The sequence below is a fragment of the Rutidosis leptorrhynchoides genome, unplaced genomic scaffold (genome assembly GCF_046630445.1).
Source record: "Rutidosis leptorrhynchoides isolate AG116_Rl617_1_P2 unplaced genomic scaffold, CSIRO_AGI_Rlap_v1 contig364, whole genome shotgun sequence".
Classification (NCBI taxonomy): domain Eukaryota; kingdom Viridiplantae; phylum Streptophyta; class Magnoliopsida; order Asterales; family Asteraceae; genus Rutidosis; species Rutidosis leptorrhynchoides.
Window position 1 is genome coordinate 56,082 of NW_027266602.1, and position 17,685 is coordinate 73,766.

Sequence of the window (17,685 nt, forward strand, 5' to 3'; positions counted from 1 at the left end):
TAATATTTTAAGAAATATATTTAAAAAGTTAAATATGTCATTTAAAAGAAAACAAAAGGGGTAACTCCGTAGAAAGTTTATAAACATGAGATATCATGTGTGAAATTAATCCCTATCTTAATAATTTATCTATTTTACTTCTAAATCTTTAATTAATTGTCACGAATTACGATAAGAGTAATTATTTTGATTTGACTACATCAGTATGAATCTGAGACTGAAAGTTACTTGGCTACGATACAAAAACCAAACATACATTATTACTCCCTCCTCGAAGTTCACTCACAATAAAATCCACGTGAAGATGAGTTACAGCGAGTATTGAAATTGAAGTATTCGCGAGACTCGCCTAGAGAGTATCCCATAATTTGGAACGATTTCTTTATGGCGCCTTCAAAACTAGAGCTCAATGGCAATTTTCAGTAATTAATAGTAATGGTAGGGTCAAACTATTATACATAAATGGAAAAATTGAATAAAACTTTTTTCACTTTATTTTCGTTTTTACCGATTTGGCAAAATTGAGTCACTCAACCACCACGCATCAAAGAAACTTGATACAAATCTTATCCATCCACGTTTACACATAGCAAATCTCGGCCGTTCAATCTTGCCTCGTAGACATCAATTAGACCGACCGAAACTGAGAACTCGTAGGACTTAGCACACATTAGTATATCACTAGTCGTAGTTTTCATATCCTACGGTCAAGAACTTGTCACGTGTAAGAATCTGAATGTGCATGAATTTCTTGTGTATTTATCGAATTAAATTACACTTGCGATTTAATTTTTATTTGCTCGTGAAACCAAAAGAAACCCTAATTCTCGTTTCCGTCTCTCACGGTTAAAAAAAAGGGGAATTTTTTAAAAAAGTTCAAATTAACGAGAAATTGAAATTGAAAAAGAAAAATAAAAAAAATTGGGTAAATCTGTTAGGTTTCACATCGAAATCTCCCGATTTGAATCCTGGTAGACGATTTGCGTTCCTGACGTCCACCGATTCGCGTTGTTACTTGTTGTTAGATATGTCGGTTCAGGTATGCCTGCGATTTTCTATTGACAGTGTTCATTTTTTTATTTTTTATGGAAGTGATGGGACTGCTATGAAACTGGAATTTCATTTGTTTTAGTTGGGTTTCTGGTGGACTTTTTTTCTCTTTCTTTTTTGTGATTTTGTGTGGTATTTTGTTACTACAGATCTGAAAATGCTTGAAGATATGTACGATGGAATGTGAAAAGTTGGTACTTTGCTCTTGGTGTTTGAATTTAGTGATTGTTGATGGAAAATAGCTCAGGGAACTCTCATGGGGCGGATACTCCTAAGAAATCGAGATCTCTTGATCTCAAAAGCTTGTATGAATCCGAAATTTCGAAGGAATCTCATAGCAAAAAGTTGAAGAGAAAGGCTAGTGCAGAGGATGGTGTTATTGGGAAAGAGAAGCCAAGTAAGAAGAAAAGGAATAGGAAAGCTGTGTCTCTTAGTAGTTTGAAGAATGTAGATAGTAACGGCAGTAAGAGTGTAGCTGAAGTGGACAATGCTGGGCCGAGTTTGGGTTTGCATGATGATTCCAAGGATGTCAAGCCAGATGTGGGTCAGAGATTGAATTGCAACAATGGGGCTAATAGCATTTTTCTTCGGTTAGATGATAATGGTGTTCAAATCCCACGACGCAAGAGGGATTTTGTGGGAAGAAGTAAGTTTGAGAGTAGTCTGGGGTCAAAGCTGGTTGGGCAGCCTAGTAGCAGCAAAGCAGATCACACTGATCAAGTGGGGGAGAAAAGTGTTGGTGATGTTGGTGGCAACTCTTCAAAGATTAAAAAAAAGGAATGCGATGATTTCAAAGAGAATGAAAATAGTAAGTTAGATTTGAATAAGGAAGATGGGAATGCAAGCCATACATTTGTCAAAACTGGCGAGTCATCGAAGAAGTCAGGGAAGGATAGGAAAAAGAAGAAGGGTTTGGCATGCGATACCTCACATACTGCCAATGAGCCTAAGATCGAGTCTCCTGTTCGAAGATCTGGTGAATTACGAGAGGATGAGGAGGAGAATCTTGAAGAAAATGCAGCTCGGATGCTTTCCTCGCGATTTGAAACTAGCTGTACTGGTTTGTCTTCGAGCAGCAATGGCTCTGCTTCAGCACCAACTGATGGATTGTCTTTTTTCTTTAATGGGTCTCACTTCGTGGCTCGTGGAACGAAGCGTTTCCCTGGTTCTGATCCAGTGTCAGAAGATTCTGCTGATAGAGTGCTGCGGCCACGGATGCAGTCCAGGGAGAAGGAGGGTAACTCGAGGCAGAGGCGCCATTATTATGAAATTTCTTCTAAAGATTTTGATATATCTTGTGTCTTGAATAAGAAAATCAAGGTCTTTTGGCCTTTGGATCAGAGTTGGTATTATGGCCTTGTCAATGATTATGATGAAGAAAAGAAGCTCCATCATGTGAAATATGATGATCGGGATGAGGAGTGGATCAACCTACAAAACGAGAGATTTAAACTATTGCTACTTCCTAGCGAAGCTCCTGATTCAGCTGGGCGGAGAAGATCTCGGAATCAGAAGAGAGATAAACAGTCCAAGGAGGGAAATGGAAACCTGAAACCCGGTGAATTGAAGGAAGAGAGAGACTTGACAATGCAGGATGATAGCTCTCTGGCAAGCCACCTAGACTCAGAGCCCATTATATCTTGGTTGGGTCGATTTAATAATAGTCGCTTCAAATCTTCATCATCTGGGAAAAAAAATAAGACCTGCAATCTTTCTCCAATGTCTGCATTGTTATATTCTGATGAAGACTACTTGGATACGGATTTTGCAGTAAAGGGAAAACGAAAGTGTTCTGCTGATTCTGCATTGCCACTTGGAAGATGCGAGGAGTCTCCCTTGAATTCCTCTGCTAGCACGAGTGGCAGCAAGCATCCGATTGTTTATGTAAGGAAGCGTTTTTGCAAGAGTCAGGCTTCATCAAGTGATATATATAAAGCCGATAATGCTTTAACTTGTGAACCTGATCTTCCTTTTTCCTCTCTGTGTCCTTTTGAGCGCTTTGTATCAATGGAAAAACATGAAGTTTCTCTGGAGAAGTTAAATCCTGTTGCAGTTTTATGGTCCATTGATACTACAGGGTTCTTAAAGTTGACTGCACCTTTGCCTGGTTCAAGGCAATACTTCTTCAATGTAAACCTGCCACCGCTATCTTTTTTGAAATTCTTGTTCAGAGCAGATAACTATGCGTTGTTTCAAGTAGCATCTCGGAATCAATTTGGGGTACTGACAACAGCATGGCCTAGAGTTCAGTTGGAGATGCTTTTTCTTGATAACATAGCTGGTCTGAGATTTCTTTTGTTCGAAGGTTCATTGAAACTGGCGGTGGCTCTTGTTATTGTGGTCCTTGCAGTGTTTCATCAGCCCAGTGAACCACATAAGTATGCTGACCAGCAATTGCCTGTAACGTCAATCCAGTTCAAATTTTCTTGCACGGGCTTGAAAAAACAGCTTGTTTTTGCACTCTACAATTTTGCAGAACTGGAAAGTTTGAAGTGGAGATACCTAGAATCGAAGCTGGAAAGACACTGTTCATTTGCTAGGCAATTACCTCTTACGGCGTGCACATATGAAAACATCTCTGCGCTCCAAAGTGGAACCGATAAGCTACGAGGCTCATCTACTCTGGGTTTCTTGATGTCTAAGGTATTACATTTTTTTCCTGTCCTTTTAATTTGCCTCTGAGATGGATTATGTTTTGTCATTTCTCTTGTGGTTTTAGTTTTTTCTAGGAGTATACAGTATAGCCTTTATATTTCTTTCTTTCATTTATTCTGTGTGTGCTTGTGCCACCCCTGCCCCCCTCCCCTCTTTCTGTTCCTCTCTCGTCTAAGTTTATGCACTTTAAGATTTTAGTCGGGCAGTTAGGTTTTTCTTCCTGTGGGTTGGATTTGCATAGTTGGACTTACTATTTTCTTTATGGTCTGTTCTTCCTGATATCACCTCTAATCAGTATAATTTTGTTCGCTAATAGGGATCGAAAAGGTCTAGGCAAGGCCTTGTTCGCATGGGTGTCTCAAGAGAATCAACGGGTGTGAAAGTTCGCCCATTAGTTCCTTATTCTGACAAAATGAACCTGAAACTTCCTCCGTTTGCACTTCCTTTTACTGCTGCTTCGGCTTTCTTTATTTCGTTGCATCTTAAGATGCTTATGGGACTTGATGTTGCTCAAATCAGTTTCGGGGATCATGATGAAATTGCAGAATCTGAAAACTCTGGTAGTCTGATCGTAGATGATAGTTCCAGCATGGAGGATTGTTCTAACAAAGTTTCAGTAGGCACTCGTCAAAGAAACTCGAAGGCCCCAAAAGAGGACAGTGTACGTACTGGATCAGAGTTAGAAACTGTTGGTCCCTCTGTTTCCAGTGATGGAAGCTCTATTAAGTCTTCTCAGAAGCTCCAAAATGGTAATTTAAAGGCTGCTGGAGCTTCTGCATGTTCCCATGAGGTGGATGAAATTGGAAGTGAGACTATTGCGTCACTGAAGAGGTCGAAAGGTCACGAATGGGGTCGGAACAATGTGTTTCATCACTGAATCATTTGGTCAAAAGCAGCAAAGCCAGTTCTGCGTCTCCTGCTCCGTCGAATGGTATTTCTGTCGAAATTCCATCATTGGACTTGTTTGAAAAGCAGCATGACGAAAGGGAGTCAAATGGAGTTCAGCAATCTGCTGATTTGTGTCGGAATATGAATGGTGGTGTTATTCCTAGCCCGAATCCTACTGGTCGCAGAAGTACGTCCCATCGTACTAGGGGGAGTTCATCATTAAGCTTGGGGCATGGTTGGTCAGACGGAAAGGCCGACTCTTTCCAGAATAATTTTGGTAATGGACCTAAGAAGCCACGAACACTCGTCTCATACACATTGCCTACTGGAGGTGTTGATTACAGCTCAAAGAATAAAGGCACCCACCCGAAAGGGCTTGTACCGAGACGAATCAGAGGTGCTCATGAGAAGAAACCGTCTGATGTTTCTAGGGGTCCTCAAAGAAACTTGGAATTGTTGTCATGTGAAGGAAATGTGTTAATTACTCTTGGGGATCGAGGGTGGAGAGAGTCTGGTGTACAGATTGTGCTAGAGCTTTTTGATCATAATGAATGGAGGATTGCGGTAAAGATATCAGGGGTTACCAGGTATTCCTACAAGGCACATCAGTTTCTCCAGCCTGGTTCAACAAACCGTTTTACTCATGCAATGATGTGGAAAGGAGGAAAGGATTGGATTTTGGAGTTTCCTGATAGAAGCCAGTGGGGGCTGTTCAAAGAAATGCACGAGGAGTGTCACAATCGGAATATCCGTGCTGCTTCTGTCAAAAACATCCCTATTCCTGGGGTTTGGTTGGTGGAGGATAATGATGATACAGGAACAGAGTTAACTTTTGTTCGCAGTTCATTAAATTACGTACAACAGGTTGAAACAGATGTTGAGATGGCTTTAGATCCATTTCGTATTTTATATGACATGGACAGTGATGATGAGAAATGGATTTCAGAAACGTGCAATTCTTCAGATTTTGACAATAGCAGCTCTCATGGAATTTCTGAGGAACTTTTTGAGAAGACAATGGATATGTTTGAGAAAACTGCATATGAGCAGCAGCGAGATCAGTTTACATATGATGAAATTGAACAGACTATGGCTGGATTCGGATCCATGGAAGTAATCAAAGCCATCTACGATTATTGGCGGCAGAAGAGGCAGAAGAAGGGAATGCCTTTAATCAGACATCTGCAGGTCCTTTTGAAATTACTCTTGAATCTTCTCTAATATAAGCTGAAACTATGGTTTTGGACATTGTTAGGAATATAACCATACTTTATTGATTCTCATCTTCAAGAATCTGCTCATGTATTTTAGATTTGTTAGTACTATTGTAGAATATGCAATGTTAGGTGGAACTTGGAGCCTGTGTAACTTCTTTTAGTTTCTCTGACTAAGTTGATTTCTTCTGTCTTATTTATTAGCCTCCATCGTGGGAAAGGTATCAACAACAAGTCAAAGAATGGGAGGTAGCAATGAGCAAAACCCCAATTGGATTTCAGGCTGCCTCTTTGGAGAAACCCCCAATGTCTGCTTTCTGTTTGAAACCTCGTGGTTTAGAAGTACCCAACAAAGGGTCTAAGCAGAGGTCACACAGGAAATCATCGTTTTCAGGGAAAAGCTATGCTGTCTTAGATCATGATGGTTTCTACACTCCTGGTAAATAATAAATCATCCATCTTTATTCATTCATTTATCTGTTTCCAAATTTCAATTTATGCATGCAATTACATTTACCTATTCCAATTATCATTCTCAGGGAGAAGGTCATCAAACGCCTTTGCTTATGGAAGTGAAAGGTGGTTCTATTCTGGCAATGGTTATGATCATTTTGATGATTCCTCGGCATCGCCTCGGGATATAGGACATTTCTCTGATGGGTTTGCATGAATTATGCACACCGACTCGATAGGAGCCGGTCCAAGAATTTCGGCTCTTCTGTATCACCTACTCATGCTGCTCCCTTACACAATGGCCATAGCAGGAGACCGATGCATGATAGAAGAAATGGAATGAAGCGTTGGGATGTGGATGGATTTCAAAAGGATTGGTCTGAAACGTTGGACGGTCCAGATCTCGAGTTGTTCAGAGTCCGAGAGAAAAGAAAAGATGCGAAGCACTCCATCAAAATGGCTAAGCTCAAGCGGCAAAAAGCTCAGAAATTGCTGTGCCGAGCCGATCTAGCGATACACAAGGCGCTTTCTGTTATTCTGACCGCCGAAGCAGTTAAAGTGTCATCCGAAAAATCAAATGGTGGAGATGGATAGACTGAATTAGAGGGGCCTTTTTGTCTTTTTGTCCCTGTACAGTATATGTAATACATTTCTTTTGAATATATATGATTATTTCGTATTGAAATGTCACTATATAATTTCAGTTTAGTTTACCCAAAAAAAAAAAAAAAAAATCAATGTACCAAGTAACTTTTCCCCCTCGTATAGATTCGTTTGTTTCAATAATTATGAATTTTACCTTAAAAATATCTTTCATGAGTAATTTTTTTTTTTTTTAATTTTAAATATTTTCATTTAAATTAAGTTGTTAAAAATTTACCATTTCACCCTTATTAAGAAGTTATTACATGGTGGCTTCAAGTCGGCTTGCTAGCTTAGGGTTACAATTTTCACTCGATGTGCCCTGGAATGTCTGGTTTTTGTACAAACAAACAATCTTTCCTAGTCTTAGACACCAAATTAATTATATGTGAGAAATTGACTTATAGGTTGTAAATAATTATTGACAACATCAAAATTACTAGTACTATTAATTATTGACAAGATAAAAAATTAATTACAGCTTCAATCTAAAGAGAAGAAACAAAAACTATATATGTTATGTATACAGGTTACAATGTAAAGAGAAATAGAACAAATTAATTAGCGAGCTAATGATGAATGCTAATTAATTAAATTACAATATTAAGCTATCAGCTGATGATGAACCTTGTTCTAATTGATCAACCTGCTGCATCATCAACTGCAGCTCCGAAACGTCAAACAATGTTCCATCATCCACGTCGTCATGATCGTCATTATTTATGCTGTCGACATTAATATTTTAGTAGTATCCTCCAATATCCGGCACCATATTCATGATATTCGTGTTGCTTTCTGATTCATAATTGAGGAGTTCCTGAGGATCATGATGATAAACATGACTTCTTTTGCACGCCACTCCAGACTCTTGACGATCTATTTGTTTTAAGTTCCTCTTCTTGCTCTTGCTGTTCTTCTTCTTTCGGATTCTGCATAGGACGATATCGGTACGAAGATTCGGAAACTCATGGAGGAGATAAGAACCTTCGAGATTGAACTCCATCATGCTCCACTCGCCGTCCAATTCCCGTTTCTTGGGGTTCACGTATCTGAATCTTTTCTTAGACCCTAGCTGCCGACGCGGCATATTGTTATCATGATCATCATCGAAGACTGGCTTGAAAGCATTTTCACCTTCCCACTTGCCGGTACCGACCGTCCGAATATAATTGAACTTAGCTGATCCGTTGGTACTCTTCTTGGACTTCTTCGTCGTCGTAGTACTAGAATTAGAAGACTTCCTCTTCAAGAAAGTAAAAAGATAGATATCCAAGTCACCTTCCCTGCCGATACTCTCCTCCTCTAGTGCTAGCCCGCCGTGTTTCTCCCAAATCTCTGGAACTTCGATCGAGCCTCCATAGAAATCCAACTCGGGGAGATACGCAAAGCCGTTTGTAACCATAGGAAAAAGGAAATACCGTAACAGCTCCTGCTCGCTTGGTTGAAATACAAAACCAGGTGGAAGTGATGATGAATCCATCATTATCGATCGATAGTACGTACGTACTCTCTAATTAAGTTGCAAAGAGATTAGAGAGGCTAGCTAGTAATTATTAATATGTATGATACTATTAAACCTACCTACTTATATATACTAGCTAGGTATTAGCTTATTCCTTAAGCACCGGGATTTTTTCTTACTAGGCAAGTAATTACAGTTACATGCATGCGTACATTTGCAACTAATTAATTTGTTTGTTTTTTTTCTTTGCCCTAAAAGTTCAATCTTTCTTATATGAAAACAAATTGAAATTTCTCTTCCATGTACGATGCTCTTACTATTGGGCCACTTTTGGGCCATGATTCTCATGGGTCATTTTTGTGGGCTTCATCCAAATAGCAATGATCTTACTATTGGGCCATTTATGGGCCATAATTCTCATTGCTCATTTTTTTGTGGGTTTCATCTAAATAAAATTTTAAGCTTCTTTAACATTTAACAAGAAAAAATTACGAGTGCTTAATCTTTTTTTATATATATAATTTGTTTTAATTTAATAATATGTTGAAATGTTGGGTCCCAAAATTATAGTTGCTAGCTTGAACGAAAAAGAAGTGAGGATGAAAAATCTGTATCACCAAAGTAGACGGTGAACTTGGTGTAGTATATATAATCGATATAACATGACATAAGATCCCTTAAGTTTGATTGATTCATAAAAACAACTAGCACAACACTAGAGACTGTAAAAATTGTCGGCGCAGTAAAAAATTTCTTATTGAAAATTTCCAACTCAATTGTTGTTTTACCTTGTCAAAACAACACCTTCAAATAAATAGACACCACTACGTATTTTAAGCTAAGATCCAACGGATGCAATGCCTTTCGATTTGGCTGCGACAGTTGCAGCCACAGCAGCAGCCGCCGCTGCCGCAGCAGCCGATGCTACAGGGTTGGAGGAAGAAGTTGGCGACCTCGGCTTGGAGTGAGAGCCGGCAACTATTTTCTCTTGTTGTTGTAATTTCTGGTTCTGCTGCGAGTTTAGCTGGCCAAGCAGACTCTTGATCTGAGCTCCCGAAAGTGTCTCGTGCTCGAGCAGAGCATGTGCGAGTGCATGGAGCTCCTTACTATGAGTCGTTAGAATGGTTTTCGCGTTATTGTAAGCTCTCTCGATAAAAGACTTGACTTCTTTCTCAATAAGGAGCCGAGTTTCAGTGCTCATGCTCCTTCCATGGTCGTCGTAATTGTGAGCCACAAACCCGACTTCCTTACTCATTCCATATTTTGTAACCATCTCCCTCGCTAGCTGCGTTGCCTGTTGGAGATCGGAAGACGCCCCGGAAGTCACTTCGTTTTCTCCGAAAATGAGCTCTTCCGCAACACGGCCTCCCATGCAAACCTCCAGCCGAGCCAGCATCTGTTTCCGAGAAACACTTGTCTGGTCTTTGTCAGGCAGTTGGGCGACCATTCCGAGAGACATTCCTCGAGGGACAATTGTTGCCTTGTGAACCGGAAGAGCACCATCGGCGTAGATTGCCACAAGAGCATGGCCACCTTCGTGGAAAGCTGTCAATTTTCGCGATTTGTCGGAAATGACAGCGGATTTACGTTCACTCCCCATCATAATCTTGTCCTTTGCATGTTCTAAATCAGCCATTGTCACTGCTTTGGCACCATCCATAGCAGCCTTGAGAGCAGCGACGTTGACCAAGTTTGCCAGGTCAGCACCGGAGAACCCTGGAGTGCCCCTTGCAATAATCATCAAATCGACATCGTCTGCCTTCAGCACCTGCCATTATACCAGAAGCATTGTCCACAAATAAAAACAAGAATATTGGCAAAACCAGAGTCCAACTCAATTTTATAAATGTATTAAAAGGCATAATTTTCATTAATAGAAACAATACTAATACCTTTGACATGTGGGCTTCCAGTATCTGTCTCCTTCCTTCTACATCTGGGTTTGGAACGACAATGTGACGATCAAACCGTCCGGGTCTGACCAGTGCCTTATCCAATGATTCCGGGAAATTAGTGGCGGCGATTATGATGATACCTTCATTTTGTTTAAAACCGTCCTCAATTCTACAAGAAGCTGATTTAATGTCATCTTCATGTATTGTTGGTCCTTCGGATTACGACTTCCTCCAATAGCATCTATCTCATCAATAAAGATGATACAAGGAGACCGCTTCTTTGCAGCAGAGAAGAGATCCCTCACTCTGCGTGCCCCAACTCCGACAAACATCTCTTCAAACTCGCTTCCACTGCATGAAAAGAATGGAACTCCAGCTTCCCCAGCAATTGCTCTTGCTAACATAGTCTTTCCAGTACCAGGTGGGCCCACTAGCAAAACACCTTTTGGAAGTCTTCCACCTAGACGAGTAAAGCGCTGCTGACAAGGAATGATGAAAAGTTGTCAACAAGGATAAGAACACATCATCCACTTCATCAACTTGTGACACAAGAAAAGAAAGCATTCACCTTAGGATCACGCAGGTAATGGACGATTTCTTCAAGCTCATTTTTGGCTTCATCAACTCCCTTCACATCACTGAATTTAGTGTTAGATTCCATGCTGGGTTGCACCTCTTTATGGAGTCCACGACCTAAGATGCAATAAATGACAAGCAAAGATGAAGCTTTTCAGCTGAAAACAAGAGGATAAAGGAAAACTAACAGGCGTTTACGCTATTATACCTTTACCGAGTGCTCCACCAGCAGAAATCAACAAAAAACCAAGAACAATGGTTCGAATTGTATGCCACAGCTGCTTTTTGAATTGCCACCCACCACCTGCTGTAACCATATGAATCGGAGCACTGGAAGTCCCAAGAAGACCATCCTTTGTAGACTTCCCCACATTTCGCAAAGCTGAAAGGCCTAATGTACTGGCTTCTTCCCTGCCTGAGTTTGCAATACCTAAATTGCAAGCATTTTATTCATGACTATCTTCACTCGATTAAAAAAATTAATTTTTGATTCATAATAATGTTCTGTGGGTACCGAGTTGCATGGATTATTGAACAAAGCAGTAGAAAATAGGGAGATACATGATACCTACCTCTTTGCAATGTCCTGAGCAACTCACTCTCATCCAGCCGATCGACTTTGACCAATGCTTTAATATATTCAGACAGAGCAGAAGGATTATAATGCAGGGAAGGCTGGCTTTCAAAACCTCTTATTACGGCTTCAGGATCATTGCGACGGAACAACTCTCTTAAGTGTGCAACCTCGCTGGCTTCATCCACATCACGTACTCTACGAGCTAAACTCCCAACATAGCTCGATTGAAATCTTCCTTGAGCACCAAAAGCACGATTTCCTGCACACAAGGTAGACGGTTGCCCCATATCAGGGATTGAAGAGAAACGTTAAAATCACCCATGAAAAAATCTTAAACATGCACTAATCTACTTACCTAATCCACCTCCATTTTGAACAGGAAAATAAGTTCTAGCTAGCAAATTTTTGAACTGTCCCAGCTTCGACTGATGTCTTGTAACCTGTGGAAGAAAAATAACACATTATCAAAAGAAGCAATAAACATCCCTATATATTTATGTTCACCAGAAAATTTAACACAATAACATGTTCACAAGAGAATTTTACAATTCAACATGAAATTTAAGCTCACTCAAACAAACATTGCATAAAAATATTGATAAAGATTCTTCCTACACATATAAGTGCACGAGACCAAAGGCCAGCACAGAAACTAAGACTCACTTTTCCTTAACTGATACCAAATATTATGCAATGTGGCCTGTCTGTCAACTCAAATAAGATTCTAGTTTTAAGAAAATCCCACAAATTCATATCATAGATAACGCCAGAAGTTATTTACGTAAACTCCGTCCAAAAAAAGTCATTTCATTGGTTGTTGAATTGAAATGCACCAGTCAAGTTCTCAACTTTTTTCTGTTTTCAACAAACCAGATTATCAAATTCACATTGTTAATATGCGTTAACACAGCCCATACACCACCTATTTTATCCATTCCACACTAACACTATACCAGATACATATGATCCACAACACATATAACAGAAATGGAAATTAACACTGAATTGAAAAAACCTAGAGCCGAAACCCATAAAGCAGAAACGGAAATTAATACAGCCCAACATCGATCATAATAAGAAATATGGTCGAGAAATTACTTGGGTGATTAATCCCCGCCAAGCCATGACCTATTGAAGACTCGCAAAATAGGTCGATCTTTGAGGGGAAAAAAAAAAAAAAAAAAAAATTTATAAGATTTTTTGGTACGTCAAATAATGGGAGGTCTCTCGTTGGACGCGTAGCCTATATGCTTGACAGAAGAAATGGAGTAGAATTCTAGAGGGAGAAGCAAAAAAAATGTTGGCAAGCTTCGATTCTGGGGAATATCTGGTATACCATGCTGGAGTTATATTTTCCATTTGAACCGACCCCGAACCGTCTTCGAACTCAAACCGACCAGTTGACTACAGTTATTTATCCACCGAATTTTATGGATCGATAATCAAACCGATTCGCACGCGTATCATGACCAGTTCCTTTTTTGTTTTTTCAGCCTAGTTAAACTTTAATCCAATGTCTAGTAAGCCCAAGATTTAGAGAGATCAGAATTTTCTCTAAGCCCATAGCATTTGGTGATGAATTATGCTTTCCTCTCTAGACGATTTTATGCTTATCAATCTCACATATTTTGAACGGCGGAATTCAAATGCACGAGCCGACAAGTAGGTAGTAAGGGTGCCGGTTTCTAGTAGTTGGAACGCAGTTGTGAGTCTGGTAGGAGTTTCGTGTCGGCGTGTAGGTATGGTGGGTGTGGCGCTTCCATCGTTCCTTATTAAAAAAAGAAAAAAAAATCAAATTAATCTTTATTAAAATCAAAACTTTTATAAATTGGTTCTATAAATATTCTACTTAAATCTTTATATGTTTAATATTCTCTCTTTCTTGTCTTCTGATAGGAATTTTCGTTCCTTTATATTTTTACCGTATTTCGCATGATATTTTCTCGTATCTTTTTATTTTTGTTTGAATAAATATCCATTTTTAATTAGCTTGATACTCGTTGTTCGATTTTATTTTGTCTATAGTTATTTTTTTAAAATATTTAAGGTCGTAGAAAAGACTCTTATTGTATCTTTGAAATGAACTATAATCCATTCATGGAAGCAAAACTGTCGACGTGGTTTGGCCAAAGTATGAACTTTCATTTTTTATACATCGGATAATTTAAATGTTGCATGATTGCTTCTTTAACTAGATAAGATCAATTCAACTCACATGATTATTGTTGTTTTGTTTAATTTAGACTTGTTTAGGATCTTATCCAATACAAATTGATTATTGATTAAGGTATAATACTGTTTTTAATACGTGCAGTTAATCACTTTCACTTCTCGACCTCGTACATTGACTGTGCAGGTGTCATACATTCACAGTCTCAGCTGTAGAGTTAAATAACACGTGACTCAAAACTAAACAAATTTAATTAGTTTTGGTTAATAGTAAAACATTAATTTAATTTCAATCATTTAATCCGGTCGGATTATGATAAGCTTAACTCGATGAAACTTCTTTGATACGTAAAGAAATGTTACCACAAACCTTTTACTAATCCATCCATTTTCATACGCGACAAAGTTTTACAATTGATTGAATCAGAAATATTTATTTGTGAATAGTGGGAACATGAAGAACAATAAATAAATTCGGATTTATTAATGGTTTTCTCAATCCTAAAATCAATCCACGTCATCATAATCCCAATGAAAAGCTTTCCCCTAGAATAGTCAAGCCGACCAATACACGTGTGAAATTCCTACGGCACATGACAGCTAGACGAATGACACGCGCCAAATTTCCCCCCGCCTTTTTCTCAATGTTCTTCAAGTCCGGCCGAAAACTCTTTATATAAAAAGGTTGACTGTCGAGTTATGCCAAGTAAGCATTTTGATAGATAGAAACTGAGCATGAATCCACCAGATTATTTCCCAAACATAGAAATAAAATAATGAAAAAGATATTTTTTGTAAGCTACAGGTGGCTGGTCACGACAAAAAACTGTCAACGTTTCGTAAATCAATGGAGAAAAGAAATCCATATATCGTTTTCATAAATCATACTACTCCATAGTAATTTCTAACTATATAAATGGAGCTTAATTTCTCTCTCCCTCATTCTTGAACAAAACAATACTCCGTGCTAATTGATATTTCTCTCCCTCTAAACGTTTCTGTGTAGTATCTATCTTTCTCGGCCTGTGAATAGTTTGCAGGAGAATCGGACCAGAGCTCCGAGATCGTAACTCGGATTACGATCGGCGACTACCCGTTTGAAGTTGAAAGTTCGTTATCATTTGAAGAATTATATATATATATATAGCTTAGCTTTTGATTTGTGATTCTCTGCCTCGTCTCTGTTTCTTTATTGCTTGTTTGTGATTCTATGATTCTGATTTTATTTAGTTCTGTTATGACTATTGATTATAGGAGAGAGTGATTGAGCACAAAATTACTCTCAAGATTGTTGAAATTCCAGGTTTAAACTTGATTTTAATCTTTAACATGAAATATTGGAATGCCGAAATGATATTCATATTAGCATAGATGTGAAAACAGTTTGATGGGGGGGTGGGGGTTCTGAAGGAGGAGTAATGCTGACCTGACGTGTTCCGGAAGGTATCTATGGGGACATATAACCTAACGAGTTTCGGAAGGTATCTAGATAGACAAAAAAAAAAGTGGTTTAGAGGAACTAAGGATGTTGGTGATATGTGTGTGTAGATGTATTTCTTAGTTGAGTTGCAGAGGCTGCTGAGATGGCTCAAGTTAATTTATGTTTGTCAACGGGCGGGGAGCTATCCATCGATGGCCGAGCTGCTGATTGAAGCACAAAGATTACGCAATCGTTGACGAAGATCTATATATCATTCTTATCCAGGGTAGTTTTAATTGGATTTCATTTCTCATTTGGTACTAAAATCAACTTTACTATTCCTCAGTATGCAGCAGCCCTCAAAACCTTCTGGTGTTGGTAAAACTTTACTTCCCAATAAGCTCTTTGTTAAACTTTTCTATGCAAACCTACAAAATATTCTTAGTCAGGGTTATTCGGAGGGCCATCTCTTTTTTTTTTTTTTGTGAGTACATTAGTTGTCCATCAAAATATTGAACCTTTAGAACCATTATTATGTTGACTGTTAAATTGAAAAAAAAAAAACAAGGAATGAGGCTCTGTGAAAGTGAAGTCCTTTTGAAGTGAATGGTTTGGTGATTCGGTAAGTTCAGATCCCTGGAAGACTTGGTGCAGAGTTTGTTAATGGAGGTAGGCTGGACGTGTCGGACAATAACACTACTAACCTCTCATTTCACACACTATTTCCCTGTTTTATTTCCTTTCAAAAAAAACCAATGTGACTGAGTGGTGAATTGCTTTTACCTTAGGTTGGGAGTTCTATCTGTCGTTCCGTAGTTGGATTTGTTTCAAGAGCTTCGTTCAATTCAAGAGATCATTCCAACTTTGTAGCTTACAATTTGCAGATGTCTGCAATTCCGGAGAGCTGCAATTTAGTTATTATGCAAATTTTTATAAATCTTTGTGTTTTTATAGATTATTTCTAACTCGGAGCTGTTTCATCCTTACAAGTTTACATGGACTATGTTTTGGTCTGCAGCAATGTAGAAGAAAGCCACAATGTCTTGGCGTGTTTGCTTGACTTAATCAGCAAGGTGATTAATTCTGTTTGAAACCTTTGAATCTTGCTAACGTTTATTCATATTATCTATGCAGGTGTTTCTTTTTACTGAAGTTGAGTCTTAATGGAGAACCTAATAAATTATTCTGACTTGCAACAATCTAGAGGCCAAAGCCAAAGTGATACAGCCACTGAAGAATACATGCTTCCACTAGAATCAACAAATGCAAAAGCCGATGAACTTTTGGACAAGGGTTTTTTGGATTTTGGGTAAACCACTTGAAATTTCTTGTTTTGATTGTGATTTTTGTTTTCATTTAATATTTTGTCTTATAATAACATCTTATGTTTGTTTCTAGGTGTCCTCATTATCGACGCAGATGCCGAATCAGAGCGCCTTGTTGTGGTGAGGTCTTTGATTGTCGCCATTGCCACAATGACGCTAAGGCGAGCTTTCTTGTACTTGTATATATTAATATGTTTTTATGATTATTCGTGAAAGCGTAGTTGGCAAGGATTGTGCTACATATACATATATATTTTAGGACTTATTGAGAATGGTGTTAGACTGATATTGGTACTGTTTGTATGCAGAACAATATCAATGTTGATCAGAGACAAAGACATGATATGCCACGACACTTGATCAAACAAGTAAGCTCATATTTCATTAACTTCGTCTGGTTTTCTATCATTGCACCTCTATGTCACTAAATTTTCTTTTACATCTGCAGGTGATATGTTCGCTTTGCGGAACTGAGCAAGAGGTAATGTAATAATATCACAAAAATGATTTATCGGTTTGATATTTCTTAGGCATCAAGTCTCCCCAACACATATTTTGGTTTTTGTTAATTATGACCAGGTTGGCCAAGTCTGCGTCAATTGTGGTGTATGTATGGGAAAGTACTTTTGCAAGATCTGCAAGCTCTTTGATGATGACGTAAGTTTACCAACTTATTTCATTGCCTTTTTTGTTTTCCTTTTGTTTCGTTTTTTCTTACAAAATAACTGGTTTTTTCTGTTACTTTTTGATCATCTTGCAGACATTAAAGAGACAGTACCATTGTGATGGCTGTGGATTATGCAGAATTGGAGGGCGTGAAAACTTCTTCCATTGTGACAAGTGTGGTAAGATTTCTTCTCCTTAATTATTTTGTCTAACACTCTCATTGGTTAAAGATGTTTGATAATTACAAAAACTTACATTGTCATTGTTTGTGATAGGTTGCTGCTATTCAAACCTCCTTAAAAACAGTCATCCATGTGTAGAAGGTGCAATGCATCATGATTGCCCTGTTTGTTTTGAGGTATAACTCCTACTTCACACTCTAGAATTCATGTTATGTTGTTTACATTAGTGAATTTTCTCAGAAAAATACTTTTTTTTCTTTTTTGCAGTATCTATTTGAGTCGAGAAATGACGTCACATGTATGCCATGTGGACATACAATTCACACAAACTGCTTGAAGGAAATGAGGGAACATAATCAGTATGCTTGCCCTCTTTGTTCCAAATCGGTCTGCGACATGTCCAAAGTCTGGGACAAATTTGACGTAGAGATAGCGTCAACTCCTATGCCTGAAACTTATCAAAACATGATGGTTTCGATTCTCTGTAACGATTGTGGGAAATCGTCAAATG

General features: G+C 38.5%; 3 protein-coding genes and 1 pseudogene across 3 annotated transcripts; 2 read left to right on the top strand and 2 right to left on the bottom strand.

Annotated features, from left to right (window-relative positions):
- The first annotated feature begins 1,281 nt into the window (after positions 1–1,281).
- On the top strand, positions 1,282–6,854 carry LOC139883186 (uncharacterized). Its single transcript, XM_071867397.1, has 6 exons — positions 1,282–3,693; positions 4,022–4,536; positions 4,602–5,781; positions 6,012–6,246; positions 6,347–6,467; positions 6,572–6,854. Exons 1-6 carry the CDS (start codon positions 1,282–1,284, stop codon positions 6,852–6,854), a joined length of 4,746 nt encoding a protein of 1,581 aa, XP_071723498.1.
- Positions 6,855–7,644: 790 nt separating this feature from the next.
- On the bottom strand, positions 7,645–8,382 carry LOC139883187 (NAC domain-containing protein 2-like). The gene has a single exon (XM_071867398.1). It carries the CDS (start codon positions 8,380–8,382, stop codon positions 7,645–7,647), a length of 738 nt encoding a protein of 245 aa, XP_071723499.1.
- Positions 8,383–9,202: 820 nt separating this feature from the next.
- Positions 9,203–12,537, bottom strand: LOC139883177 (ATP-dependent zinc metalloprotease FTSH 4, mitochondrial-like; annotated as a pseudogene).
- Positions 12,538–16,164: 3,627 nt separating this feature from the next.
- On the top strand, positions 16,165–17,681 carry LOC139883189 (probable E3 ubiquitin-protein ligase RZFP34; the record flags this gene model as incomplete). Its single annotated transcript, XM_071867399.1, has 8 exons — positions 16,165–16,310; positions 16,400–16,487; positions 16,635–16,694; positions 16,775–16,807; positions 16,906–16,983; positions 17,087–17,171; positions 17,268–17,350; positions 17,442–17,681. Coding segments are annotated over exons 1-8 (813 nt in total), but the record flags the coding sequence as incomplete, so codon positions are not given.
- Between the last annotated feature and the right edge of the window lie 4 nt (positions 17,682–17,685).

Excerpts from the sequence above, each read along its gene's own strand:
- LOC139883186 (XM_071867397.1), top strand. The coding sequence starts at position 1,282 with ATGGAAAATAGCTCAGGGAACTCTCATGGGGCGGATACTCCTAAGAAA. Across the intron at positions 4,537-4,601 it reads ACTATTGCGTCACTGAAGAG|CAAAGCCAGTTCTGCGTCTC; the intron begins GTCGAAAGGTCA and ends GGTCAAAAGCAG. Across the intron at positions 6,247-6,346 it reads TGATGGTTTCTACACTCCTG|GGAGAAGGTCATCAAACGCC; the intron begins GTAAATAATAAA and ends TATCATTCTCAG.
- LOC139883187 (XM_071867398.1), bottom strand. The coding sequence starts at position 8,382 with ATGGATTCATCATCACTTCCACCTGGTTTTGTATTTCAACCAAGCGAG.